We start from the raw sequence: 27,270 nt of genomic DNA on the forward strand, positions 1-27,270 counted from the left end.
CACAGTTCTGGGGTCCTGGGTTCGATTCCAGATCGGTCCTCACTGTCTGGAGTTTGCATGTTCTCCCTGGGTTTGTGTGGCTTTTTTCCGGGTACTAACATTCCAAAAACATGCATGATAGGCTGGTTGAACACTCTAAATTGCCCCTAGGTATGAGTGTGAGTGTGTGTGTATGTTTGTCCATCTCCTCGTGTCCTGCGATTGGCTGGCCACCAATTCAGGGTGTGCCCGCTTCGTTCCCAAGGTCAACAGGGATAGGCTCCAGCGCCCCTGCGACCTTTGTGAGGATAAGATCAGTGGGATGGATTAATGATAAGCAAAAAAAAGTGCCATAAAAAACTGTCACCGCATCACACTAAGTAAGTAAATAAAAGGAATGGAATGGCTTACCACAATGTCACTGTAATGAAGACATTTTCATTGGTACTGTTTAAACATTGTGTATTTACCAGTGGTGTGGCGCCAGGGCCTTCAAGGCCTTCTCTGCTGGCCTAAGAAATATCTGAATCACAGACTGATGTTAAGTATATTTTGTCCATGAATACTTATCAAATAATTCCAAATTGTCTGTTAGCTTCCTTTCATTGCTTCTCCCCCTGGTTGCACTGCTTCCAGATGTGTGTTTTCATATTGAAGCATTTAACCAATCAGATTTCAGCCATTATTTGTTGCCAGGGTCAGAAATCTGCCTCAAGGCCTGGACAATCAGTTCTGCAGGCTCTGCTGCTTTAAACAAGCATCAATAAGACTGTTGCTTTAACCAATCAGATTTTGAGTTGGCAACACCACAATGCCTTCTCGCAGGCGTAGGGATACGTCATTGCCTTCTCGCAGGCGTAGGGATATGTCATCGCTTTCACCAACTATGATTGGCTAGTGATAGAGTGGACTAGACAGAGCTACCAAACTGTATCTGGAGCGAGCTGCACAAGCAAATATATTGTTGTGTTGATTTAAAGCCATTTTCAAGACGGAATTTTCAAGAAAAAAAAGCTGGACATCATTAAGAAAAGTCGGTCAACTCCACAGCAAGCAAGCCTGTCACAACCGGGAACAAACATTTTCAGCACTAAATCGAATAAAAACGTATGCCAGAAATACGACAGGACAGGCTCGACTTTCAGCATTAGCTTCGATGGCGATAGAAAAGAAGGAAGAAAGGAAGGAAGATGGATATTGTGTACAGTTAAAAAGGATTTTTGGTGAGTAAAATGTGGCTATATTCCTAAATAATATTTCAATTGTATGAAATTCCCGGGGAAATCCATCCTCCAGGCCCGGTTCTGATATCTGAAAAGCTCCAGTGTTTGTATTTAAGTTCCAGTGTTTGTATTTAATCAATAAATGCTGCTAGGAAGTGGATTTTACCCCATTTTAGTGCAATTTTTACTGGTTCGCCATGGACGTCCCTCGCTGTCTTTTCCTGGGGAAATCACCCTCCTGGTCCGGTTGTAATGTCTGAAAAGCTCCAGTATTTGTATTTAATCACTAAATGCTGCTAGGAAGTGGATTTTACCCCATTTTAGTGCAATTTTTGCCGTTTCGCGTATGGACATATATCGACGTATCGACGTTCATCGCTGTCTTTTTCCCGGGTAAATGATACTCCGGGCGCGGTTCTGATGTCTAAAAAGCTCCAGTATTTGTATTTAATCAATAAATGCTGTTTTCGGCTGGATTTTACCCCATTTTCGGGCAATGTTTGCCGGTACGCCATTGACGTTCATCACTGTCTTTTCCCGAGAAAATCACCTCCCTGGCCCGGTTGTAATGTCTGAAAAGCTCCAGTATTTGTATTTAATCATTAAATGCTGCTAGGTAGAGGATTTTACCCCATTTTTGTGCATTGATTTATTGATTATTTTTTATGTGTCGCAGCTGTAGCTGCAGTAGAGGTTTTATAGCCATAAAATAGTTTTTGCTGAAGGCGTCACTAGGAAATGCACGGACCGCCACTGGTATTTACTATCAATCATTTCAACTCCATGCCGGCAGTATATTGGGCTACTAGATGGCAGTATTGTTCCACAAACAGTATTATGTTCTATTATATGTATTATTATCTCAAACTGTAAACTACCATTTTCACAGAATTAAATGAAGCCTGGGTGGCCCGGCGGCTGAGTAATTAGCTGGGATAGGTTCCAGCATCTTGTGAGGGTAAGCGGCATAGGAAATGAATGAATGAATGAATCAATGTGTAAAGTAAAATGTGCCACATCCTAACTGGAGCAACTAGTATTAAGAAATTCCGCAATGTTTTGTTGTAAACTAAGCTAAATTTTCTTAAGTAAAATAGTTAAATATATATAGTCTTTTCCTAGATTCAGGTCATGAACACAACTTCGACTTGAACTTACCTACAAGCGTGACTTTCTAATTTGACTGCAGGCCATAATACTGATCATGTTTCCTGAAAAGGAGAGATACCACTATGGTAGAAAACTATAACTAAATGCATAAAAAATGATGGCAAGATGGTTGGGATCTGAAATGGAATCATTCACTTACTTGGAAATATTTTATTTTATAAGCTGGAGGAAATGTTACATCAAAAACAGACAGTGTTAAGAATTAATTGATTTTACTACAACTGTACTGTATTTTAAAATATTTTTTCAAGTGCCTGAACATAGCACAAGGGTGCTTAAGGTATGTATCGTATCTGTTTCAAGGATCTTGTAAAATTACAATAAACCAGTTTCCAAGAATTTCACCAAGGCTTTTTCAACGGCAACAAAAGATTTTCTTCGCTAAATGTAACAATGCAAGACGCTTTGGAAATGGTTTTAGAACATAAATACAAGACAGGCTAGTACAAAATTATTCTGTGATTCCAAGCCCCTGTGTCAAAGCACATTAGTGTGTTATGACTAGTGAGATATCTGAAATCATGCTCTATGGGTAATTTTTAATGAATTGTTCATAAAACTATGATGTATGTATTACAATTCATCCTTATAATAATGCATTATTTATGCTAGTAACATATTGTGACTCTTTTAGAGAGCGTAACATAGTCTCATTATTTCGAAAGTGAGCATATTAGTGACTTGTAAGATATGGTCTGCTGTACCACAGGAAATTGAATCTGTCAGGAAATTGTCTTTAAGGGCAGAAAATTGGCTGCGTTGGTAAAGTAGATGTCTCGAACTTGAAAGCAAGGGTTTGATCCTCTTTAGTGTTGGAAGTTTGACCAGTGGATCAGATATGTGAAGGTTCTTGCACGACATCCCTGACCTATGCGAAAAACTAAATTTGCATTCGTTGGTACGTAACTAATATTATCGGTACAGATATACAGGTCAATTGTTCAGTCTTATTGAGATTGGATTAGTTGATCTTCAGATTTTGATTGTCTTATCAGGGGTCCTTGGTGTACAATTGCAGATAGTCCACCAGTAGCAACATTTCCACTGAACAACAACTTTGCTGCAAAAGGGCTGATTGATTACAACCTCCTTGTTCCATTTGTTGCCTGCAGGTTCGGAGTTATCCAATTGCCGGAAAGTCATAGTTCATTTTGAACTTGTTTATTTCAGGGCTAATGAATTAAGTCAAATTGCTACTCCTCTATCAATTGGGGACAAATTTGATAGGGATACTCAAGGGATGTACTACACTACACCTAAATCATCTGAGGTGGGTGGATTTTAATTAGTTTCAGTTTATTAAGGATATTACTTGCAGACTTATTGCTCTCTGTAGACGCTTCAGGTGTGCTTTTGGTGTTTCTGGACTAATCAGATGTTTAGTGAGAGGGCCGGGAGGTTGTAGTTCATTCTGCACTTGCTATCTTCAGACTGCCACCAAATTTGACGGATCATTTCTTCATTTCTGCGGGTGCGGCCATCCTTCCGTCTCTGCTGTCCTTCTTAGCGAGGGAAGTCCTTTTCCTAATTTGATTGTCTCCAACTCTTGTCAATCAATGTCACTTCTCGCCGTTCACCACGCCCACCACGTTTCCAGGAGGCGTGGCGAGTCCTTCGTGCGTAACGACTGATTGGAGTAACTGTTGAGGGGCGGGTGGGGGTTCGAGTCCAGGCGTGTTTATTCTTTGCACGCGTCTCCCTTGTATTTAATATTTCTATTAACATAAATTCCCAATTGGTGAATTTCCCCCTCGTCGTTATTGTGCAATCTGGTGGATCTCTTCCTGACCGTATTGTCGTAGCAATTCAAGAACACTGAGCTAACCGAGTGTTAGGTTCATTAGCCGGATAGCTTGTTGGCTAACCCGCTCTCTGTAATTCTCAACAGTGAAGTCCCACCCTCCACGGAGTGCGTGGTCGTCGTGTGAAGCTGCATCCGAGAAGCGGTACTCCCTCCGTCCTTCCCTTGTTCAACTCGGCGGGGATCGGTGTTACTTGTTACTCTGCCGACTGGACTCCTACCGAAGACAAACCTTTTAATCCCCGGTACGTCGCTCAGTGACGCCAACTGCATTGTTGGCCCTACGTGGGGAAAGACGTGTCTTCGAGGGATACGTTCGCTGTGGTGTGGTCACCCCCCACCGCCCACCTCCTACCTCCCGGCTCAGAGGCTCGGCTTTGAGAAAAGCGGCAGAAACAGGAGCGAAGGAGGAATACTGCACGGCCAACGAGGGGGCTGGCTAGTTTAGCCGGTGTGGTTGAATTCGCATGTAAGTATTGTGGAACGTTTGGCACTGGCTTTCCTTGGCGGCCTGTCGTAACAAAACCAGCGAGTGCCTGATTATATGGCCGCGGCCACTTTGGGAGCGTCAACTTCTCCGTCCAGTTAACGTTAAATATCCCCTTGAATGTTGGCTTTACTCGGGGTTAGCACAGGGCTAGCTCATGTCTTGATTGATGGCGAGACAAGTGCCGATGCACAGCCGGCTAATTGTCCACGTAGCATTTTGAAAGTTTTTGTTCAACTCCACTCGGTGTCTTTAAAAATAAATAAATAAATCAGACACGCTATCGCCCTAGGGTAATTGTCACGAGTGTTAGCCTATTTGCTAGCTTGTCAGTCAGCAGCCCAAGTTGACAGTTCTCCGCGCGTGCGTGCGTGCGCGCGTCTGTCTGTGTATGTGCCAATATTTGCGAAACTTAACGATTATCTGATGCACCCTCACCCCTCCCTGCGAAGAAAAAACGTTTTAGTCTCATATCTGCACAAGGCAGCTGTGGGAACTCCATGTTCTGTGGTTGAACTCGAGATAAAGCGGCCGGTGCGTGTCAATATTAAACCACAACACGAATCAGCATTGCATTGCAACTCGCTACCTTGGAGCTTCAACTTTAGGTTCACCTTAGTTTGGAAATGGAATCAGAGCTCTTAAAATTACCAAGAGTGCATAAAGCAACATTTCAAAATTTAGAATGGACAGTACAATGTATCTTAGCAGTGGGAACTCCTTGTATTGCAAATGATTAGTTTTAAAATGAAAAGCATTGGATCTCAAACTTTGGGTTATGAATGGTAAAATTTTTATTTGGTATAAAAGTGTGGCCTATGTAATCATACATTTAATGTTGGGTTTTAATTATAATGTAATAATATAATTCTTTAAAACACAGTATCTTATTCATTCATTCATTTTCTGAACCGCTTTATCCCAGCTGACTTGGGCCCAGAGGCGGGGGACACCCTGAATCGGTGGCCAGCCAATCGCAGGGCACGAGGAGACGGACAACCATTCATGTTCACACTCATACATAGGGGCTATTTAGAGTGCCCAATCAGCCTACCATGTATGTTTTTGGAATGTGGGGGGAAACAGGGGTACCCATAGAAAACCCACACAAGCCCAGGGAGACCATGCAAACCCAGGACCGCGGAGCTGTGACGCTGACGTGCTAACCACTCAAGCCGCTGAGCCAGTATTGTATTTATAAATGAATACATTCTATATTGATCAAATATTAATTAAAATATGTTTTAATGAGTGAAATCTGATTAATATATCACTCAAGTCTTATTAAACTCATTACCTGCCATTAACAAAAATCAATTCATTCAAACTGGGAATGCTGACTGAATGCACATTTCAGTGCCATTGTCACTGCCTGGTGTCCACTTCATTTTTACAGGGATTTTAGCAGCAATCTGCCAGCCTCTCCTAGTCAAAATAGATGGGATTGTCTTGTGCCCTCAATAGCAGCCCATGAGTTAAATGAGAGCCTAGAAGGGGTTAACCATATATTATTTTGAAGAATGTAACAAGCAATCCTGGCGATTACCTCTCTTCCACCAGACGGAGAACAAGCACTGCCACTGAGCCAACACAACCATGAGTATTGAGATACCGGTGGGCTTGAAGGAACTGCTGGAGGGCTACACAGTGGAGGTATTGCGACAACGGCCATCGGACCTTTTGGATTTTGCTGTCCAGTACTTCACCCGCTTGCGGGATACCAGGGGTCAAGACGGGGCCAATGAAGGGGGCAAGACAGGAAAGGGGGTTATGTTTGATGGGGAGCCGATGCAAACAGAGTCCAATGGGGATGATGATGAAGATGATGACTCTGACTTTGAACGTAAGTAATACTGCCTACCTTTACAGTAAACTCCCACTATTCAAGTCTGTTCAAATACCCTTAAAACGAGTGGTACTGTCACTCACTCTAATAATTTATAATTGCCTTGCGTTTAGTTTAATTGCTAGTACCCATATAGCATACCATAGTTAACTGATCTGCATTAGTCCCCTAAAATATTTTTTTACAGATGGATTACAGCAATATACCAATGAATACCAGTCTGGAAGTGCACAGACAGTGCAAAAAAGCATTTTCAGATTTGTCCCCAATCACAAATAATTAACAGTGTAAATACTCTTTGTTTGGACAGTAACCACTCTTCAGTAGAGTCCAGGTCGAGTTTTCTGACTGTTGTATATCTTGATCATATGATGAGCAGGGCTGTGATGAAAGGCTATCCAAAAGTGGTCAGGTAACGACTTTGCTATGATGCAGAAATAGGAGTAGATCTACTCTTGCAAACTTTTTGTTAATGCAGAAGCTCCTTGACTTCTATTTTCCATATTCTAGTAATCGCTTCCCTTTTCTTTAATTTGTAAATACTATGTCAGACTAATTGATTTGCTTCCTGGATGCAGTCACTGTAAATCTTACCCAATTGCTGGTCTAATACATATTTTAATTGCATTACAAATGGAGACTTACCAGCTGGGCACTGGATTATTATTTTTTCTTATTAATTACTAATTTTTTGAAACCACATGAGACTCGGTGAAACGATTCACAAAATATTTGGCTGTTTGTATCTCATTTTTCCGATCATGGTCCTTTGTTTTGTTCAAATTGAACCTAAATCGATTTATTTATTGTTCTATATTTTGTTTGATCAAATATTTATCCCATAAATGTGGTTCACTTGAATTTGGAAGGTTTTCAAGTTCCTCTGCTTATCCACAAGCCCGAATAGCACTATGCTTTAGTACTGAGTGTGGATTAAACATGCGGCCATCATGTGAAAACATGTTTCTTTCCTGCCAACAATCTGTGGGTTTCATGCGTGCAGAAAAGTGGAGAATGAGCTGTCAGGATCAAGGTACAAACATGAGTTGTTGCACAACAAGCATTCAGTATGTATATGCTGTAAACTGGTTGCAGATAGATAAATTATTTGGTGCCCCAGCTTGGTGCTGCCACTGCGATTTCTGTGCATAACGTAATGTTTCAGTTGATGAAAATGAACCCAATTGATAGAAATGAGCCAATTTAGATCTAGAGTTCTTGAATAGTTCGTAGACTTGCAGTACAGCACAGTAGATGCAGACTACTGTGCTCTGCATGCACTGTGCAGAGCAGCGTGGCTTAAATCATGTCAGTGTACCTTGGAGCTACTGAGTGCTGTTTTGTGAATGAGGCTTCTACAATGTACAGTATTTTATCAATGGGGTTATTCTCTTTTCATGGATTGTAAAGTTACCATGAGTACTAAGTATGCTAAAGTAACCAGGGATTTCTATATCTGTATTTGAGAGCTTCAGTGTTGGTCCATGATCAGTGTTTTTTGCTAACTGAATATCCTATAAAAACTTAAGTACGAACCACCTGATTTGTAGAAAATATAGTAATCCATATGTAACAGCATATGTATGTTTTTAAGCATGTTCTCATCACTATAGCTTTAACTTGTCTAACTATTACATAGTGTGCTGGTACAAAGTGTGGCATCTCAGAGCGTTTTAGGAAAGTGGGTGCAGTTTGGTGTAATGGGTTCAAATCTCTTTTATATATATTTTTAAAAATTCATCTTTTAAAAGTTTTTAATATTTATTGAAAGTATCAAACGAGCCATTGCCTTTCACCTGTTAAGACACTTGAACACGATAATGGTCTTTTAACTGCGTCATTCGCCTACGTGCTTGAATTTGCTGCATTATCTGGGCTTCTAAAGAGAAACGGAACGAGGAACAGCACCAAACCCTTATGGTGCAGGCAGTGACATTTCCAAATGTAAAAACCCAGATTGTTGATATCCAATGCGCCGCGTTGAATCACAAACTCACACTATGGTAAAATTGTCATCGTTTAATGTCGTAAATTTGCGTTTTTATGTTTGAATGATAGGCAAAATCATAGCAATTGGTTAATTGATGACACATTTTTGCTGACTGTTGAAATGTTTCATTTTCCCATTAAAATACCAATCAAAACATCCAAAGTCATCCTAGTATATTCTGATTAGGACAATTTCCACATTGAGACTATTGTTAAGTCAATGAATTAAAATAGGACAGATTGAAAGTGTTGTGCTTTTTTACCAAGATGCTGTGGATCGCACACATGACATCCATGGCATGAGCTCATTGAGCTAACATTGCAATACAACCCCAGGCCACATATCATTGTGGTTGACAAAACAGGCTTGTATAGCTAAATGCATCATGTGCTCTAGCCTGACCACTCTTCTGAATTGCCCGTAGATAAAATGTAGCACATCCTTAAACAACTATCACTTAGCGGAATGTAAACTTTCTGAAAACAACACTTGGATTATAAATTAAAATGCTTTCTTAAAAAGCACTGGAAACTTCATATTTGTATACACATTCATGCACACACAAACACTTTCATGAATCATTTAAAATCATTTACTTTAGCCATATGTAATCTTAAATGCCAAAAATGGTACTGTACGCATGTACTACTGTAACATCCTCTTTGATTTGCCAGATAATCACTTTGCAATGGAATAAAGCTGCATTATCATACCAATGTTGCATTTCAATCAGTAAAGACAAAGGCTAATAAAATACAGGATTATGTGAACATACAGCATGTGTATTGTACAACCTACTCCAATTACATACCGAAAATTTAATAAGTATACATTACAGTCTTTAAATGTAAGGACTTCCTAGTGCTCTGGCGTTAGTTGGTGCACAAATAAATAATAGTGATGAATTATTTATTAGATAATAAAGAGCCCAATTTAAACCAATAAATGGCATTGCTTATATTGAGATGTTTCCCAACTTTTATTGGCCAGTTTTATTTTTTTTACTGAAAAATATCAAATACATCACAAAACATAAATGACAGGTAAAGTATGAATATTGTAATATTTTAGCGAAAACACAGACAATCTGTGCCTAGTGACCATGACTGCAATAAAATTGGTTTACATGTTAAATTTATCCCTCTTGTAGTTGTAGAAATCCTTTAATTTTTTTTCTATATTATATTTAGATTCTATGATTGAGAATTTATTTTCCCCTCACTAATGTATCCACAGTATCTTATATTGACCAAAGCAGATTTGTTAATTTTTGTCACAGATTTTTTTTTCTAAAGAAATAATGAAATATCACACAGCAATCAGTATTCAAATCCTTTAGTCATTATTTAGTAGAAGCACCCCATTGACCTTTAACAGCCATCTGTCTTTTTGGAATGATGCAGCAAGGTTTCCACACCTGAACCTGGGGATCCTTTGCAATTCCTCCTCCACTTGGAGTATCCATGGATGCAGTAAGCATCAAGCGTATACTCTTAATTTTACATTCCAATTCATTTCCACATTCTCATAACAAAATAAACAGGACATACTGTAGTTGAAATGTGGGCAAGCTCAGTCAGAGTTGTCGTACTCGCAATTAAAGATAGCTATCGTTTGAACTTTGTCACTTCCTCATTCTCTTTTCCTGAGCTATCTTCTATTGCATTTGCAGCAAAAATGAGGAAGTAGAGTGTAGATCCTCTGTGGCCATCCCTGTGTGAAATTCATGTGGTCTGTCGTTCCCGCAGCGGATGACATTTTATTTATCCCTCACGCCAGTCAGCTTTGATGAATCTTTTTTTGTTTTTTCTGTCAATTATTAGTGCCAATTTCTTTTTAAAAATATCTGCGATCAACCTTGAATCTAAGGGCTTTTCTTCACATAGCAGGGACTCATAAAATGAAGATTTATGTGTTTACGACTTGGCTTATGAGGTCGACCAAAGTTTTTCTAGAATTCTCTGTGTAATGCGACCACATTAATATATCAATAATTGGGATTTTGCATTAGTGAGTACTGTAACTCTGCCAGCAACAGAATGTGTTCGTTCGTACGTCACGTGTCCAGTTTAAATCTGGGACTGCATAAGTACCCCTCAAAAATGTTTTGTTACTGGTTTTTGTACTTGCACAATTTCCTTGCTGGTTTTAAAGGGCCAAATACTGGACCACAATCGGCAGAGAAAGTTAAGGATAATTTTCTGCCACTTTGTACCCCATCTAAGGCAGTCTCTGGTGAAGTCTAGAATTATGTCTGTTGAAATAGCACCTTATGTATCTGACTTATTTAATCAAGCTCTCAGAAGAATTATGATAGTGACCAGCACAATTTCCTTGCTGGTTTTAAAGGGCCAAATACTGGACCACAATCGGCAGAGAAAGTTAAGGATAATTTTCTGCCACTTTGTACCCCATCTAAGGCAGTCTGTGGTGAAGTCTAGAATTATGTCTGTTGAAATAGCACCTTATGTATCTGACTTATTTAATCAAGCTCTCAGAAGAATTATGATAGTGACCATTTATCTTCAAAGTAAGGATCATAAAAATGATTCAAATTTCACCAGAAGTATCCAACATTCTTGCTTTGTCATTTTTGGGACTTTATGCAGAGTTATCTATTCTTTCGTCATGTTGCTCAATTCAGCTGCAATGCATCTGTTAAGCATATTTGCTTTAATGTTCCAAATTTGTTTAAAACAAAAACAAAAAAACAGGTTGCTTCTATAATTATATTAAGAAATGTAAAGTTGATGCCTTCACTGATGTTATCAGGCTGATATGCCAAAAAAAACATTTTAAACCATTTCTGGTCCCTTAAACCAGACTCTGTTTAGGCTGTTTCAACACTCTAAAATAATGATTAGTATGAGTGTTTGGTGTTTGGTGTTTGCGTGAATGGTTGTCTGTCTCCTTGTGCCTTACAATTTGCTGGCCACCAATTCAGGGTGTCCCCCTGCCTGGTGCCCATTAATGGCAGAGATCGGCTCCAGCACCCTCCGCGACCCTTGTGAGGATGAGCAGTACAGAAAATGAATGAATGAATATTTTTACAACCATTTTTTGCAGGAATGGCATAGATTTCAAGGGGGTTTTCTGTTTGTGTGCGCACTAGGAATGGCAACCAATTTAGGGTGTAATCCACCTTTCGTTCATTAGGAAAGGATGCATGCTTTTATTTGAATTTTTTCCACTTGCAAAAAGCAAGCTTGTGGCATTAATTGCATCTGCACATTTAATGTTTTCTTACATGTTTTCAGTCTGTTAATGAGACTTACCCAATGACCAAACATTAAAACAACCGGAAGTGATGTATACTTTTTCATGACGTTTCCTTGATTGAATAAGTATGCTCCAACTCTTTCTCTTATGAATAAGAGTCTGTCAATCTCTGCCCCAGTGTCCCTTCGTCTGCAAGTGTTGACCTGAATGAATGAGACCAATCTCATTAGACAAGATGGCTTACAGAGAGAAGAGGTTATTATAGGATTTAGCAGAACCTGTCTTTGCCATGCTCAGAAAATAGAATGAACATGTTTAAAAGCAACAATGATGAAAAGGTGTACTTAAGGAAAAACTGAATGAGAAATATTTTATTTGATTTTAGGATTTCCTTTTAACCCTTTATCTGCAACGTATGTAACTGTTTATTAATTGATTATTTATTTCTCCACTTTATGGTGAAGCTTTAAATCTCATTAGTTTATAATGACAATATAAAACCATTACATTCAAATGAATTACTTTTATAATTTTTAAACTACAGCAACAAGAACAAAGAAGCACTTTGCCCAATTGGGATTGGCCTCATTGAGTGCTTGCACAGAAAAAAACTTGCCTATGCATTACGTTTCCATATTAAGAGGACTGCATTTGATTGATTCCGTTTAGGGGGTGGGGATGGGGGTGCTTGCAGAGTTTTCGAAGACTAGTACAGTGATTCAGAATGAAGCTCAGCAGCTCTCTTGGCTTTGAGATTAAGAGAGGTGTTGCTTGAAGGTGACCATGGTATGCTTTAAAATGTTGAAGAACAGTCATTTTCTATGGATACAAATCGATAAAATTTGTTGTTTGATTAATCAATGCTATTTGGATTACATTTACCCTCCGCAACAAAATAAAACTATAATGAAGAAAAACATTTTATGTAGTATGTATTGTTACCCTCCATTATGCTTAAATAAATGGACATTCACTCCTGACCTATGGTATTATGTACATTTGTACTTAATGTCAGTAAACCCGAGCACAGAGAAATAGTACAACACACCTCATTAGAAGTGTGACGTAAAAGCACACTTGTTCTCATCTCCTATTATTTAATTCACTAACCAGGATCACATGAGAGTTATTGAGCACTTGAGTATTTATTACCTCACTGTCCAAATAACTCACCTTTTAAGTTCATTTGAATCCTGTCTGTGTTTGATGCATTTCCCATCGCTTGTAAATCACAGTTGCCATAGAAACTACTGGCCTTCAGCAGATTGGAGCCTCCCTCCCATGACTGTGATAGGCGGTAGCCTTGTTTTTGTATTTAGATAGTTGAAGGTCATAACTAGTCCAGGCCAGGCCCTTTCCTTTTTGAAAATGTTTTTTTCCTGTCCCGTGAAGATGGTTGAATTTTCACTTTCTACTTTTTATTGCTTGGGATTGGAGCAATTTGTGTAAATAAAATGGTCTCTGAAGTGCCCCAATCACGTGGCCAAGATCACCCTCAAACGACTCATTGTGACCTCCCGTACGCTTTCAGAGGATGGGGTACCTTAATGCTCCCTTGTTAGGGGCTCTCAACGCGCCAGTCAGTAACAAAGCTGACATTTCCCAACCCTATAACTGCAATTGTTGGGTACAGATAAAGAAATGGAAGATTCTTGAGTGGCCAACCTAAATGGCTGAATTAAATCCTGCAGAGAATCTCTTTTGGAACTTGATGATGAGAGTTTCAGCTAACCAGCCCTAATATTGTAAATCCACTAGTGGGCTTTGCTATGAAGAATAAGCAAAATATACCGGTGGATCGTTATAAGAAGATTTCTATCAGGCTTTGTTTCACATCTGAAGAATGTTATTGCCAAAGGTTGATGTAACAAGTGTGACAAATACACATTTAGTCTCATCTCATTTTCTTAACCGCTTTATCCTCATTAGGGTCGCGGGGGGTGCTGGAGCCAATCCCAGTTGTCTCCGAGCCAGAGGCGGGGCACACCCTAAATCAGTGACCAGCCGATCGCAGGGCACAAGGAGACGGACAACCATGCACAATCGCACCCATACCTTGGAGCAATTTAGTGTCCAATCAGCCTACCATGCATGTTTTTAGAATGTGGGAGGAAACCGGAGTACCCGGAGGAAACCCACGCAGGCCCGGGGAGAACAAGCAAACTCCACACAGGTGGACCGACCTGGACTTGAACCCAGGATCCCAGAGCTGTGAGGCCGACGCGCTAACCCAGGAATGGGCAAACTGGTCCTCGAGGGCTGCTGTGGGTGCAGGTTTTTGTTCCAACCAATATAGCACAGTGTAACCAATGAGATTTCTGTAGAAAATTAAAAGCACCTGACTGCAGTCCACTGATTGCACTTGTACGACACCAGATTGGTGAAAAGGTGCCCTCTCAATGGGTTGGAATCAAAACCCGCACCCACTGCGGCCCTTTGTGGAATAGTTTGCCCACCCCTGCGCTAAACACTTGCTCTACCGGGCCGCTTACACATGTAGTATATTCCAAAAATATTATCATAATTTAAGTTTATGTAACAAGTTGTTGATCTCATTAAGAACAAGCTAGGTTTCTTGCCAGACTTACTAAACAATTCACTGCTGTAAGGGTTGAACAATTTTTAACACACCGTATGAAGAAGGCTTAGGTTTTATTTCCCATAGTTGATGAGCTATACAGGCACTTATTCGGCTTCTGAATTCAAAGACTTATTCGTAAGCTTGCTTGAATTTGAGGAGGACTGGACTTTTTTTTACTGTAAATGGTCATGTAATTGGAGCTTAGATTGGCCTTGTTTATGTTTCACTCGAGTGGTTTGACGAGCTCGTGTTCTGATGTCCTATCCGTTGAGTGTTCGCAAACGTTTCTTACTCTTTAACCCATTTTACCGCACATTATTCCCGGCGGTAAGATCTCGTGTTGTATTTCTACATAAACAATGTTTTTGTCCCTGAGAAAGAGTTTGGAGCATGTTCAGAGGCCCTGGTTCAATGTGAGTGTTGTAATGAGCTGAATAATGCAGCCTGGAGGAATTGCCTCAATTGGCAGCAGTTGCCTGTGGGAATGTGTTTCCTGTCGGTGTTGTCGCATTCGCAGATAACAATTCTAGGTAATGGCATTTGCCTTCAGATGCAATTAACAAATAATCAGTCAACCAAAATTGCCGTAATTAATGGTTAATTGATTATTCCAATCCAAAATTTCACTGATGAGACTTATTTTGGACTTCCTGTGAAGTTTTTAAATTTTTTTATGTTTTGCCAAAACTGAGCCGATATTTGTATTTTTAGGCCATTGAAAACAATTTTAGAAAATGCAACCAGCATTACGTATATTATTTCAATTTTGGTTTACAAAAATTAACTGAATTGGAACAAAGTTTCTCTGCCAGCTAGGTTATGAAAATACATTAGAGCATAAATAAATCCCTATTTGGGCCTGGGCGGAATGGAAATTATCACGTTAAATTGAGCAGATTAATGAATTTGGATGAATGCATGAAATAAACCGTTTCTTATTTATTTATTTACCAACTTTCAATTGATTGTATTAATGGATTGGATTGGATAACTTTATTCATCCCGTATTCGGGAAATTTCGTTGTCACAGTAGCAAGAGGGTGAGGATGCAGGAATAGGAAAGGCATTTTAGACCTAAATAGATAGGTAATAAGTAAGTTAATGAATAAATATATAAATAAATAAGCGTGTTGCTTAGCACATATATACATACATACACATAAATGTACATGCATGCATACGGTAGGTCTTAACACTCAGCCATGTGTTTTGTTAAAGAGCCTGACAGCTGATGGGAGGAAGGATCTGCGGAAGCGCTCCTTCCTGCAATGAGGGTGCCGCAGTCTATTGCTAAAGGAGCTTCGGAGGGACTCCACAGACTCATGCAGGGGGTGGGAGGTGCTGTCCATGATGGACATCATCCATGGTCCATCCAATGGTCCATGTTGAAAAGCCAAACTTGATCTAGAACTCCAAGCCTCAGATTTTTTCCAGAGATGTGTTAACCCCCCGTTAAAAATGCCGCCCAACTGATTACCTTAACTAAAACAAATGTTGGTGGGTGCTCAGGGCTAAAGTAATATTTTGATTAAGTCATAGGGAGTCTGATGGCTATTGAAATGAGGCACTGGGAAAGTCGATGAGCGTGACCAGTGTAGACCAGGGAGAAAGAGCATTGTGTTGTTGGGAGAGAGATAAAGTAAATGAGAGAGTGTCTCCCACCCTTTTTTATTATATCCCTTACTTTTCTGGGTCTCCTTGTGCTGGAACCACTCCCAGCTGATGACCACTCAATCCCAGTGGCTAACAAAAGATTTCAACATCTTGTCACACTACTTTTGTGTTTATCTATCTTGCAAAAATAGGACCAGTTTAGGCTGTAGTAAGCCTTTCGCCCAAAGTCAGCTGGAATAGGCTCCAGCAACCCTTGCACGGATTCATGGTACCCAAGATGAATGAATAAAAAAGGAGAGTATCATGTTTAGTTGTTATGTCACATTTTATGCTTTTTTTTCACGCCCCCCTCCCCACCCTCATGTTGCTTGTGAGCAGCTGTCATAAAGCCCGCAAACCTTCAAGATGTACGATAAAATGGTCTATTAAATAACTATTTCATATTTTGCTGTAGGCCACCTCAGCCTATCATCTCATTATGCTGTGTTAAGTGTCTGTAACCTCCGTTGCTTCTAGAAGTCACATGAATGTTTTTAATCTTTGGCTTTCTTGAACAGTCACTGAAAATTAAACAGCTCTATTTAGGAAGACCTTACGCTGCATATATTTGTCTCATTGCACACTCAATGGTCCTAAAGTATTTTATTTAACTATTTGACTGCGCCATCCATTAGGCAGACCAGAGTTGTTTGACTAATAAATGACACGAAGCTTGACATTTTTGTTATAATGATCCTCCCCAGAGATGGGTTGAATGTGAAAAAAAACATAATTCCAATTATTTGTAAATATTTGGCATTTTAAGTACGTGTCAATATTAAATTGCAAACCTGCCCCTGTTGTACTTCATTTCATTCAACCATCATTACTAGTAACAAACATCATAAAATATTGAATGCCTGATCAAGTATGCTGGTTTTTATCCATCTCCCAAGTCATATTTTTAAAAATTTGCTACACTCGTACCACTTCTTGAGTTGGGTTGGACCGTTTTAAACTTTGGAGTCCCCCATGAACAGGTGTGGAGATACTCATTACCCCCCAGCTCTGTTTTTCCCAGCAGATAGATTTTCTTTCCTTAATGTGGCATTGACTCCCATATATTATGTTGGATTTCCGGATATATTACTTCAATAAACATTCTGGCCCTTTTTTTGTTTCTCCATCTGCATATACCCCTGCCACCTAAAACCCCAGTCTAAACCGTACCCCCTAATTTCTTCACCCGGGCGCTCGCTCATCTTAACAGTTTTGATATGGCACATTGTGAGTGTACATTGTGGGAGGGGGAGAGATAGTGAGAACTTGTGAGAGGCTTGGTGGAGGAGGAAGAAAAGGGAAATAGTAGAGCAATGAGCTGCCACTTGGAACGAGCTAGATAGTGAAAAATCGAGTTGGACGACACTGAGAAGGGTTGGGGTAAAGGGGTAGTGTTGTTATGGCAATAAGATCGTCTTTGTGTTAGGTTGCCAAGGCAACTTCATACAGCCACAAGCGTCGCCCCACTGCCACGAACATCACACAAGGACATGACTGTAGGGGAGCGCAATTCACACTTCGCGCACACAGGCTCATGTACCCACACAAATGAAAACACATGCATGTGATCAAAAATAATTTTTGGCCTGGACTCATGCGATACTTGTACTCGGTTCCAATAATTTCTCAATTCTGTGTACTATGCTCAAATGTAGGGGTGGGCTACAGAGATAAGAAAAAATGTGATGTCAGTTTTTTCCAAGAGGTTCAGCACTAGTAGGCTGGAATTGTACAATGATACTAGCAGATTTTGCCAATAGTTTTGAAATGCAAAAATAATTACAAACCTTATGCACTGAAAAACAAAAACCCCACTGTTAGTGTTAATTGAAGGGAAACCCTCAGCTTACCTGCAAAGCAGCTCCCCCCAGGTGTTCTATTGTTGCTATTCATTCATTTTCCCCCCAGGTGCTTCACAAGGCACTTGGAGAGTAACAGCCGGTGCACACACCTACCTCTGGACAATTTAGAGCAGGGCTGTCAAACCGGTCCTCAAAGGGCCGCAGTGGGTGCAGGTTTTCATTCCAACTCAACAAGAGGATACCTTTTGCAAGTGTAATCAGTTAATTAAAGTCAGGTGTTACTTATTTTGGAAGACACCTAATTGGTTAAAATGTCGGCACTGGATCGGTTGGAACAAAGACTGCGGCCCTCGGCGGAATCGGTTTGAGACCCATGATTTAGAGCAGGGGTGGCCAACTCCGGTCCTCGAGAGCCACTATCCTGTGTGTTTTCCATATCTCCCTCTTCTAGCACACCTGAATCAAATGACCAACTCGTCAGCAAGCCATCCAGAAGATTGATACCGATCCTGATTATTTGATTCAGGTGTGTTGGTGGAGGGAGACATGGAAAACAGACCGGATAGCGGCTCTCGAGGACCGGAGTTGGCCACCCCTGATTTAGAGCATTCAATCAGCCTACCATGTATGTTTCTGAGCTGTGGGAAGAGACTGGAGTACCCGGAGAAAACCCACACGTACAACGTGAGAACATGCAAACTCCACACAGGATGACTGGGAGGACTGGAACTTTGAACCATTGATTTCGAAACTGTGAGGCGGACATGGTAAACACGACTATTTTTGCGGTAAAAAAAGTTAATCGAGTTCACCTAATTTTGTTTTGAGGAGGGTGCGAACATTATGAAAAACAGTACAAATTAGTGTGAAACTCGTTCCCTCTCAGGGGAGTGAGGGAAGTGGTGTGTATGTGTGATTATCTCCCAATCCTTTAAATTCACAGTCCACATCTAATGGGCTCTACTGGTTGGTAGGTGGCAGCACACTATTAATGTGTCTCTGTGTGATATGTCTCACACCAGAAAGACATGTTGCTACCACTGGCTTGCACATGTAACAGTCTCGGATTTATTGAGCAGGTTTTTCATACCAAAAGTGTGGTTTTAATTAGTACTTTTTCCCCACACTCTTAACTGCAAAAAATATCACGATGGTATATATGCATCCCTAAAATTTGAGGTTCAGGAACATAGTGCTCCTAACAACATAAGTTATTCTACTTTTCTTTGTTGTTAGTAAATACAGGCCTAGCCAGCTCTTACTATTATTCCATTTTTTCCCCTGTAGAATTGCATTCGGGGGAAAAAAGATAGTTTATGTAAACTCAATGCTCATTTGCCTCTCCCTTTTCTTGTCTTTGCAGCTCCACCACCAAGCAGGTTCAACAGAAGAGTATCAGGTGAGATTTTTGGTGTTTCTTTGTGTATCCTTCTGTTATTTCACCATTGTATCTTTGACGTCATGTCCTTTAAGGGCCATTCACATGAGTTTGATTTTGCTTGCACCATTGGGTAACAGGTCCTTTATGGCAACTGATCATTATTGTGTTGCTCATGCAGGTCAAACAGAGGTAGCAAATACACCTCTCTTGACTGGCTGCAGGAAGTCTCAATGCGTAGGCTGTAGATACATTCGGAAATTTAATCTCATGCACTAATTTAACTCTGAGATTGCAAGTGTTCCAAGAAGCAAAGTGGGCCTTACCTTGAATTTACAAATGACCATTATTTTAGCTGCCGTATGTATTCGAGTATAACACGCAAAATGTTGTACCAAAAATACTGAAGCAAAGTTCGGGTGCGCGTTATACACGAATCCCGGTGAAACACTGGCCTACGTCGGCAGCCGTTAAATTGGGAGACATAAAACCTGTGTTTGTCCGCCAGATGGGGCGCGAGAGCCCGTTCTATTGGCCAGTGCTCACACTTAGAAAAAAATTACTCAAGAAGAATGGAATCAATTGTTTGGTGAATCTTATGATGATGAATCTGACTATGTTGTGAATAAATGTTTTGTCATGGCGATATGTTCAGCATTTGCCAGTTACCAGTACCGGTGCAATCCTTAGTGTGAGCTGAGAAAAAGTGAAAAAAAATTGTCAATTTTTTTGTCACAAATTATGGGTGCGCGTTATTCGCAAATACGACATTTTCAAATAAGCTCAACACGATATGCAATAAATTGGTTAGTGGAGCACTCCTAGAAGATTGCTACTGTTCCCATTGATTAATATGAAGGACTACCATTTTGAGACACATTTCTGAAACAACACATTTGTTCAAATTACCTAAAAATACTTTGAGTAAATAATGATATTTATCTATTGTGAAAACACTTTAAATTATTTCTCACATGAATTGGGAAGTTGCTTGTGGGTGTGCAGTAGAGCCACCTGATGTGTAGTGGTTCACTCGCCTGACTTCGGTGTGGGCAGGCGCGGGCTCGATTCCCACTTGTAGTGGTATGATTGTGAGTATGGATTTAACTTTTTTTTTTACATAAGACCAAGTAAAAACTGTTCTAAAAGAACACGGAGACTAAATTTTCTTTCTGTTCCAACTAAAGTAAGACACACCAGAGTTCAAGCTGTAGAAGGAAGTTTGATCCATTATCTCTGTAATTGGACAGCAAGAATGTGTCCCTCTGTAAAATGCAAGCGAGAGAATGACTAGATTCCATGCTTTAATTCATTCACTGTGAATGTCTCTGGGTGGTAAGATCGGTCACCTGATGTCAGCTGACTGTACACAAGTGGAAAAAAAACTCATCTGTTGTAAACAAGGGAACCAACCCTTCATAGGATGTTCATTTAATGTATTGATTGTCTTTGAAGGCGTTAGACGTCCAATTCATTTTGACTGGCAGGGTACCAATCAAAATGGATTGCAGATGCAGTGCTATCAATGGCACTGAAACTTGGGAATTCACAACATTCTCAACATTGGGTATACGTGTGGCCGACGTGGCCCAAAATGTAATGTTTACGTTAGCAGTTGGTTTCGCCTGCCAATTAATTATGGAGACTAACCTTAAGCAAAACTTGTTTGTATTGTTTTAATAAGAAAATCACAAGCAAATATTTTAAAAATCTGATCTGCCTATCTTAACTTCTTGGGGCAAATAATATTGTTCCAGTGCATCTAATCAAATATGTAAATGCCTCCAGTGTGTGCAGAGGCATTCAATCCAGATGATGATGATGAAGACACAGAACCAAGAGTAGTGCATCCAAAAACTGACGAACAGCGCTGCAGACTGCAGGAAGCCTGTAGGGACATCTTGCTCTTCAAAACATTGGACCAGGTAAATTAATGGAAGGAGAGCTTGCCATGCATTCATTCATACTTGTGTGAAAAGGCTGGACCGACTTGATGTGTGCTTTATTATTAATGTCATAGTGAAACTCTTGGGATCTGCCCATATGTGGGATTTTCCCAAAATCCCCAATGTCTCTTGTGAAGCCTCTGTCCGTGATTTAGTAGCATATGCTTTGGCTTAAAATGAATTTGATCTCTATTTTCTTTACCCGGAACCGCAGCGGCATCACGGTGTGACGTTTCTGGACTTTTTGTTAACCCTACACCCAAGGGAAGATTGTCTTGAGATTGCATATTGTTGAATAACATGGATAAAATAGATATGGACAAAATAGGGGTTCTTTCTCTACACACACTTCCGTCTCTAAGATAAGAATTTTACCTTGCCTCCCCTTTGGAGAAGTTATTCACACGAGCAATGCCTTTTTTAGCTTCTAGTTTAATCCCACTGTTCTCCTTGTCTCTTGTGCTTCAGTGTGTTTATGATGGATTGATTCTTGTCCCTTTCTTTCTCGCTTTAGGAGCAGTTCTCTCAAGTGCTGGACGCTATGTTTGAATTACGCGTTCAGCCCCAAGAGCATGTGATTGACCAGGGAGACGATGGGGACAACTTTTACGTCATAGAGCGGTAAAGATACAGTTACAGAGTCCCACTTTTCATGTTTTTCTATTATGTTTAATTCATCCTAAAACTGAGAACGTGTTACCCTGAAGCAGGGGCAGAGAACCTTTTTGACAGATAGAGCCATAAAAAATTCAGATTTTCAAATTTACATGTACGTGTGTGCATTTTTTTTGTCATTTCACCACAAAAAAGTCTCAATTATTTTGACAACATTGCTAATCAATGAGTATCAATGAGTATGCATGCAGAAGAGTCTAATGAAAAAAAATATGATTAAAGTGGCGCTCTAAGTAATCTCAACGCCACAGTGCCGACGTGATGTTCTTATTGGTGGATACGGGACTCGGCTCTCTCGCCAGCGGTTTCCTTGTTTTACCTCACACATTAGCAGATATCCATATTCACCATCAAAAGAGTCACATATGGCTCCCGAGCCATAGGTTCCCTAACCCTGCCTACTGTCATACTATCCCAGACTTTTACTAGTACTTAAAAAAAAAAACATAAATATTAGTGTCCCCATAACGACATCTACGGGTGTACTGGTAAGAATAAACTTAAACTTCTTTATGAGGTAGTCCATCCTAGACAAAGCAACGATCATAAATGAGCAATACAAATATCTTACATCACCATACGTGCATCTGGGTAATTGCTCAGCCAGGAACACACAAGATGGTTCTCTACTTGGGCCTTCTAACAGTCAGTCAGCGATAGTTGGCTGTAGAATGTTGTTATTAATCACCATATGAGCCAACTGCCATTTTTAGATTTGACCCTGGAAACAACAAAGTGCTCCTCTACCAACAGACCTGAATAGTCTGCCATGTTCAACTAGAATTACAAGAGGTGTTGCACTGATACTGTATTTTTACTGCCATACCCATATTTCTATGTGACTGTGACTTGAACACACACACCACATATTTGTTTTCTTTTTAGTATCCAATTACTGTATTCTGACTTTAAGGTAAAATCATTTCTATCATGGCTTGGTAGACACTCCTTAACAACACCTTGGTGCCTACCTGGGTTGGATGACAATCAATTAACTCCTTAAAAAACTTAAAAAAATTCTCATAGGCCAAAATGTTTTTATTTGTTTTACTGTTCAATTTTGTATCCAGCCTTATGTACACACACGTACACACAATGAGTCTGAGCTCTTGGGTAAAAAAAATATGTTCCAAATTAAAAACAAAAAAAATCCTTAGTTGTCCTACCACCAACCTGGAAAATAGGTGGCCCAAACACAAATCGAATCTCCCCCTTAAAGACGTCCTATGTGGCAGTCATTACTGAAAAAAATACATCAGGAGCCAATACTAAATGTACAAAAACTGCAATGTAAAAGATAAAACAAAAGCAAGAGAGCAGTAATTTTCCAGCGAAAAGGAGTGGGGGAGTGTATGCAGGACTCATTAAGTCCACGGTCAGTGCAACTATACCACATTAGTACATTAGCTTTGACACAAGTTCGCTTACTCACTGTTTGTTTTTCCTCACATCTTTTTAGATGCTCATGTCAATATCATTATTTTCATTTAACGTAAATATTATTGAATTGAACTTCAAGCTGAAATACATTTAGCATGCATGGACTGATTTAATGTTTTGTTTTGTCTCGCAATCTCCAGAGGCATATATGACATTGTGGTGTCAGGAACATGCGTAGGTCAATATGACAATAAGGGGAGCTTCGGTGAGCTGGCACTCATGTACAACACTCCACGTGCAGCTACCATCATTGCCACTGAGGAGGGATCACTATGGGGGCTGGTAAGAGTCTCTAAATTGACATTCATTTAAACCGGAAGGTTTTTGTAGCCATGAAGTTGATTTTCACTACTGTTGAGTGACATCAATCTAGTTAACGTCCACATTTATTCTTGTTGTATTGTCATATAGTGCATCTGTTTACTATAAACAATGAACACGAGGCCTGCTAACCTTTAGATTTAGAATGAAATTACATTCTCCATGAATGGATGTAGTGCTCTGTTGTTCCCCCAACTGGGCAAACAAGGAACGACAAGCCACATTTTTTTATGAAACCACTGGAGTTTTTTCCCTCTTCCTTAGGACCGTGCAACGTTTCGTAGACTCATTGTCAAGAACAATGCCAAGAAGCGAAGAATGTATGAGTCTTTTATAGAATCCGTGCCCTTACTCAAATCTCTGGAGGTGAGTTTAATGCTTGAGAGAGTTAACTATCAATACATTTTTTATATTCGACCTTTTTATACATTAGTTATAGGTGTCATAAAAGTGATGGAGAGTTATTTTAGCTTGTATTTGACTTTCAAGCAGATTTATTGAGCTTTTGGGATAATTGTCAGAATGTATAGCATTTTGTCTACCCTGAAAACAATTTGTCTCAAATATTTTAGACTTACATGTCACACATTATCCACACTTATCATCTTTGATGTATTTTACCATGTTCTCTGCCTTAATCAAATGACAACATCAAAATGGCTAAAGGTCTCAAGACAGACATGTTTCCGTGAGAAAATTATTACCACCATTTTTTGTCACATTTCCCTCATTAATTTTTTTTTAGCTAACAGAAAGGATGAAGATAGTGGACGTATTAGGAGCAAAGCAGTTCTCAGATGGTGAACGCATCATCACACAAGTAAGCACCTCACAATTAAACTCATGCAGGCAGAGCAAGACAGTTTACGTATCACATTATGCCCGTGCAACTTTTGGCTTTTGATAGTTTCTTAAAATTGTCAACTTTGAGTGTTACCATTGTATTGACAGGGAGACAGTGCTGACTGCTTCTACATAGTAGAATCTGGGGAGGTCAAGATCATGATGAAGAGTAAAGTAAGCATTTTTGCTTTATTATTCTGTCAGATAGTTTAGTCCTGTTTTTTTACACTCAAGAGGGATCCTGTGGGGACTGGTAAGAGATTCTAAATGGACATTCATTTGAAACCTGAAGCAAGTTAATTGTGACCTCAATCAAGATCATCATATTGAAGTCTATAATTTCAGTCAGGTCTTAAATGTTATTTCACAATAACCTACTTGACTAAAGAGTCTAGATTTTTTTTGCCTGGCTCAACTTGTAGTCCAGAGTGATTGACAGTACAAATATGTAGGGATTTATTGATTAATTCTATTCTGCCATGATATGCTATTAGATTTTTAGTCAGTTGCTATTTTTGCATTGCATTACACGCAAGCAGATTACCAAATGTCCTGAATTTGTGCTGCTCTGTATCCTCAACGACTGGTGGTAAACAATATATTAATGCAATTCATTTGTTCCTTTTAATAGGTGTTCAAATATATTTTTGAAACATAATCCATAATATGAGCTGAAAAAAGAACTCTAGTAGGTAGTTTCTGGATGGATCATTTTGACAATGAGCCCACACTCCCCATTAAAAAAAAAAGACTGCCAAGTAACAGAGGGAATCACAACAGTCGGTTCAGCTGCCGAGTGGCTCTCTCACCTCGGGGGTGGAGGAGGATGCGTTCGCTGGCTGCTACCCTTTTAATCTTCTCCTTTCTTCCAATGCCGTGCAGACGAAGGCCGACCATGCAGACAATGCGGAGGTGGAAATAGCACGCTGTAGCAGGGGTCAGTACTTTGGGGAACTGGCCTTGGTCACTAACAAGCACCGGGCCGCCTCAGCCTACGCAGTGGGCAATGTCAAATGTTTGGGTAAGATCAAATTCACTCCTCCATCTGCCTTCAGCACATTTGTCAGCATCACTTGTCTTAAAGTGTTGTTTTTATTCTTCGAGTTAATGCACTGCAACAAATGCCTTTTACAGTGATCGATATAAACCTCATTATGAAGATTTAAAATGCATTACTCAAAGTGTTCAGCAGTGTTTCTGTGAAGAGACGCTTGCCTTTGAGCTGTGTGATGTCATATTAAGTAGCTTTTGCGGGCTCATCTCATCCCGTTTGATTAGACCATCATTTTCTCGTTCTGTTCAAAAATGATTTTGCTACCCATGCTGTAGCAGAATAGTAGCGCGGTTATACATACAATATTTATAATAATTTTGGGATAAACTTGTGTTTTGGGTGGAGTGGTACTAAAAAAAAGTAATGATATTTCAATGAGGAAACTTGATTTCATGTGGGATTTCCTTGAAAAACGAGAAACAAGGATATTTTGTGGCAAGGCCTGATATCTTATCATCCAGGTTAACTCAACACTCACACACGATGCATTTGTTTTTGCAGTAATAGACATACAAGCATTTGAGCGTCTCCTGGGCTCCTGTAAAGAAATCATGAAGAGGAACATCGCCCACTACGAGGAGCAGCTGGTGATCCTGTTCGGGTCGAGCATGGACCTGAGAGACTGAGCCTCCCGCATCACCCTCCGTGCCTTCTATTACATACACAGACATACTATACAGTGACGACACAGACTCATAATAAGCTTTACCCACATTGTCCAAACATGAGAAATTGTAATCGGCCCTCACTCAAAGAATTGAACTAGAATCACCTTTTGCATTTACACTGGCACAACCACCGACATATCTCCTCACATGTTCACTCCCTAATAAATCTCCACTCACAGATTTATTACTTCAGGCCATAGCTTTTCTTTCAACCCACTTTGGCTTTTTACGCCCCACACCCCTCCCCTAAAGTGGTCGTGACAGCAGTCACCTGTATGCAGGTAAAGCAGAAATAAAACGTACAAAGAAAACACTCCATTCAAGGCGTTTTCTGAAACGCTAACATACAATTCTTCACGTTCACGTGCGGTTTAACAGCTCCCAGTTGCCTCAGCCAAGGAGATAGACTTGCACGCTCTCACTGACAAACACATGAAGACACTTATTGAACACAAACCACATTTGCAAAAACACATTTAATGGAGCTGTCAAACTTTAAAAAGATGTTGAGGAAAATGCAAAATAAAAAAAAAAGTTTAATGGAAAGTTTTAAAAACAAACATTTTATGAATATAAAACATAAGCTTTGATAAAATATTTAAATATATAATAGAAGTGTTTTCCTCCATGTGAGGCCGGGTTGCGGAAAAATATGAAAACACTCCATTTCATCCTCGACTGTTGTTAATCGAGTTCAGTTAGTGCTGGTGATTATTATTATTACCGTACCACAAAAGTGGTAAAAACAAAATCTTTCAGTTCTGGAACTTTGTTATTCTCTCGCTGATGCCACGCTTTGATGTATTGAATTAATTATTAATGTATTGTTATGTATTCATTTATTTTATTTTGACCAGCTGATCATTTCACCCCCCACATCTCTGTAAAAACAAGATAAAAGCTAATAAAAAAATATTAGTGATGATTTCTCTACGATTATCTTAAGTTGTCTTGGATGAAAGAAAAATAAAGAAAACATTTTGTTACAATGGTTTCTTAGTTGATATTTTTGTATTTACAATCGTTAATTATTGGTGTTGGATATTTTGGGAATCAAAAGTTTTTAAATGGATTGATGGACTCAACAGTGTACGTTTTAAAGTTAATATTGTATAAAATAATTATATAATGTGTTTTGAAGTTGTAATGCAATGTACGTATACACTTTTATTGTAGGTATGGTACACAATTACC

At 39.6% G+C, this 27,270-nt stretch overlaps 1 protein-coding gene across 1 annotated transcript; it reads left to right on the forward strand.

Moving 5' to 3' along the window:
- Positions 1–4,009: 4,009 nt before the first annotated feature.
- On the forward strand, positions 4,010–27,065 carry prkar2aa (protein kinase, cAMP-dependent, regulatory, type II, alpha A). Its single transcript, XM_077601626.1, has 11 exons — positions 4,010–4,642; positions 6,221–6,503; positions 19,115–19,150; positions 20,918–21,054; positions 21,590–21,696; positions 23,331–23,472; positions 23,776–23,877; positions 24,257–24,331; positions 24,463–24,528; positions 25,237–25,375; positions 25,910–27,065. Exons 2-11 carry the CDS (start codon positions 6,257–6,259, stop codon positions 26,032–26,034), a joined length of 1,176 nt encoding a protein of 391 aa, XP_077457752.1. The 5' UTR covers positions 4,010–4,642; positions 6,221–6,256; the 3' UTR covers positions 26,035–27,065.
- Positions 27,066–27,270: the final 205 nt, after the last annotated feature.

Source organism: Stigmatopora argus, chromosome 1 (assembly GCF_051989625.1).
Source record: "Stigmatopora argus isolate UIUO_Sarg chromosome 1, RoL_Sarg_1.0, whole genome shotgun sequence".
In the NCBI taxonomy this organism is placed as follows: domain Eukaryota; kingdom Metazoa; phylum Chordata; class Actinopteri; order Syngnathiformes; family Syngnathidae; genus Stigmatopora; species Stigmatopora argus.

Bases quoted from the DNA above. Each gene is read 5' to 3' on its own strand.
- prkar2aa (XM_077601626.1), top strand. From the start codon at position 6,257: ATGAGTATTGAGATACCGGTGGGCTTGAAGGAACTGCTGGAGGGCTAC. The intron at 19,151-20,917 runs GTGAGATTTTTG...AAATGCCTCCAG, and splicing joins GTTCAACAGAAGAGTATCAG to TGTGTGCAGAGGCATTCAAT. The intron at 24,529-25,236 runs GTAAGCATTTTT...AATGCCGTGCAG, and splicing joins AGATCATGATGAAGAGTAAA to ACGAAGGCCGACCATGCAGA.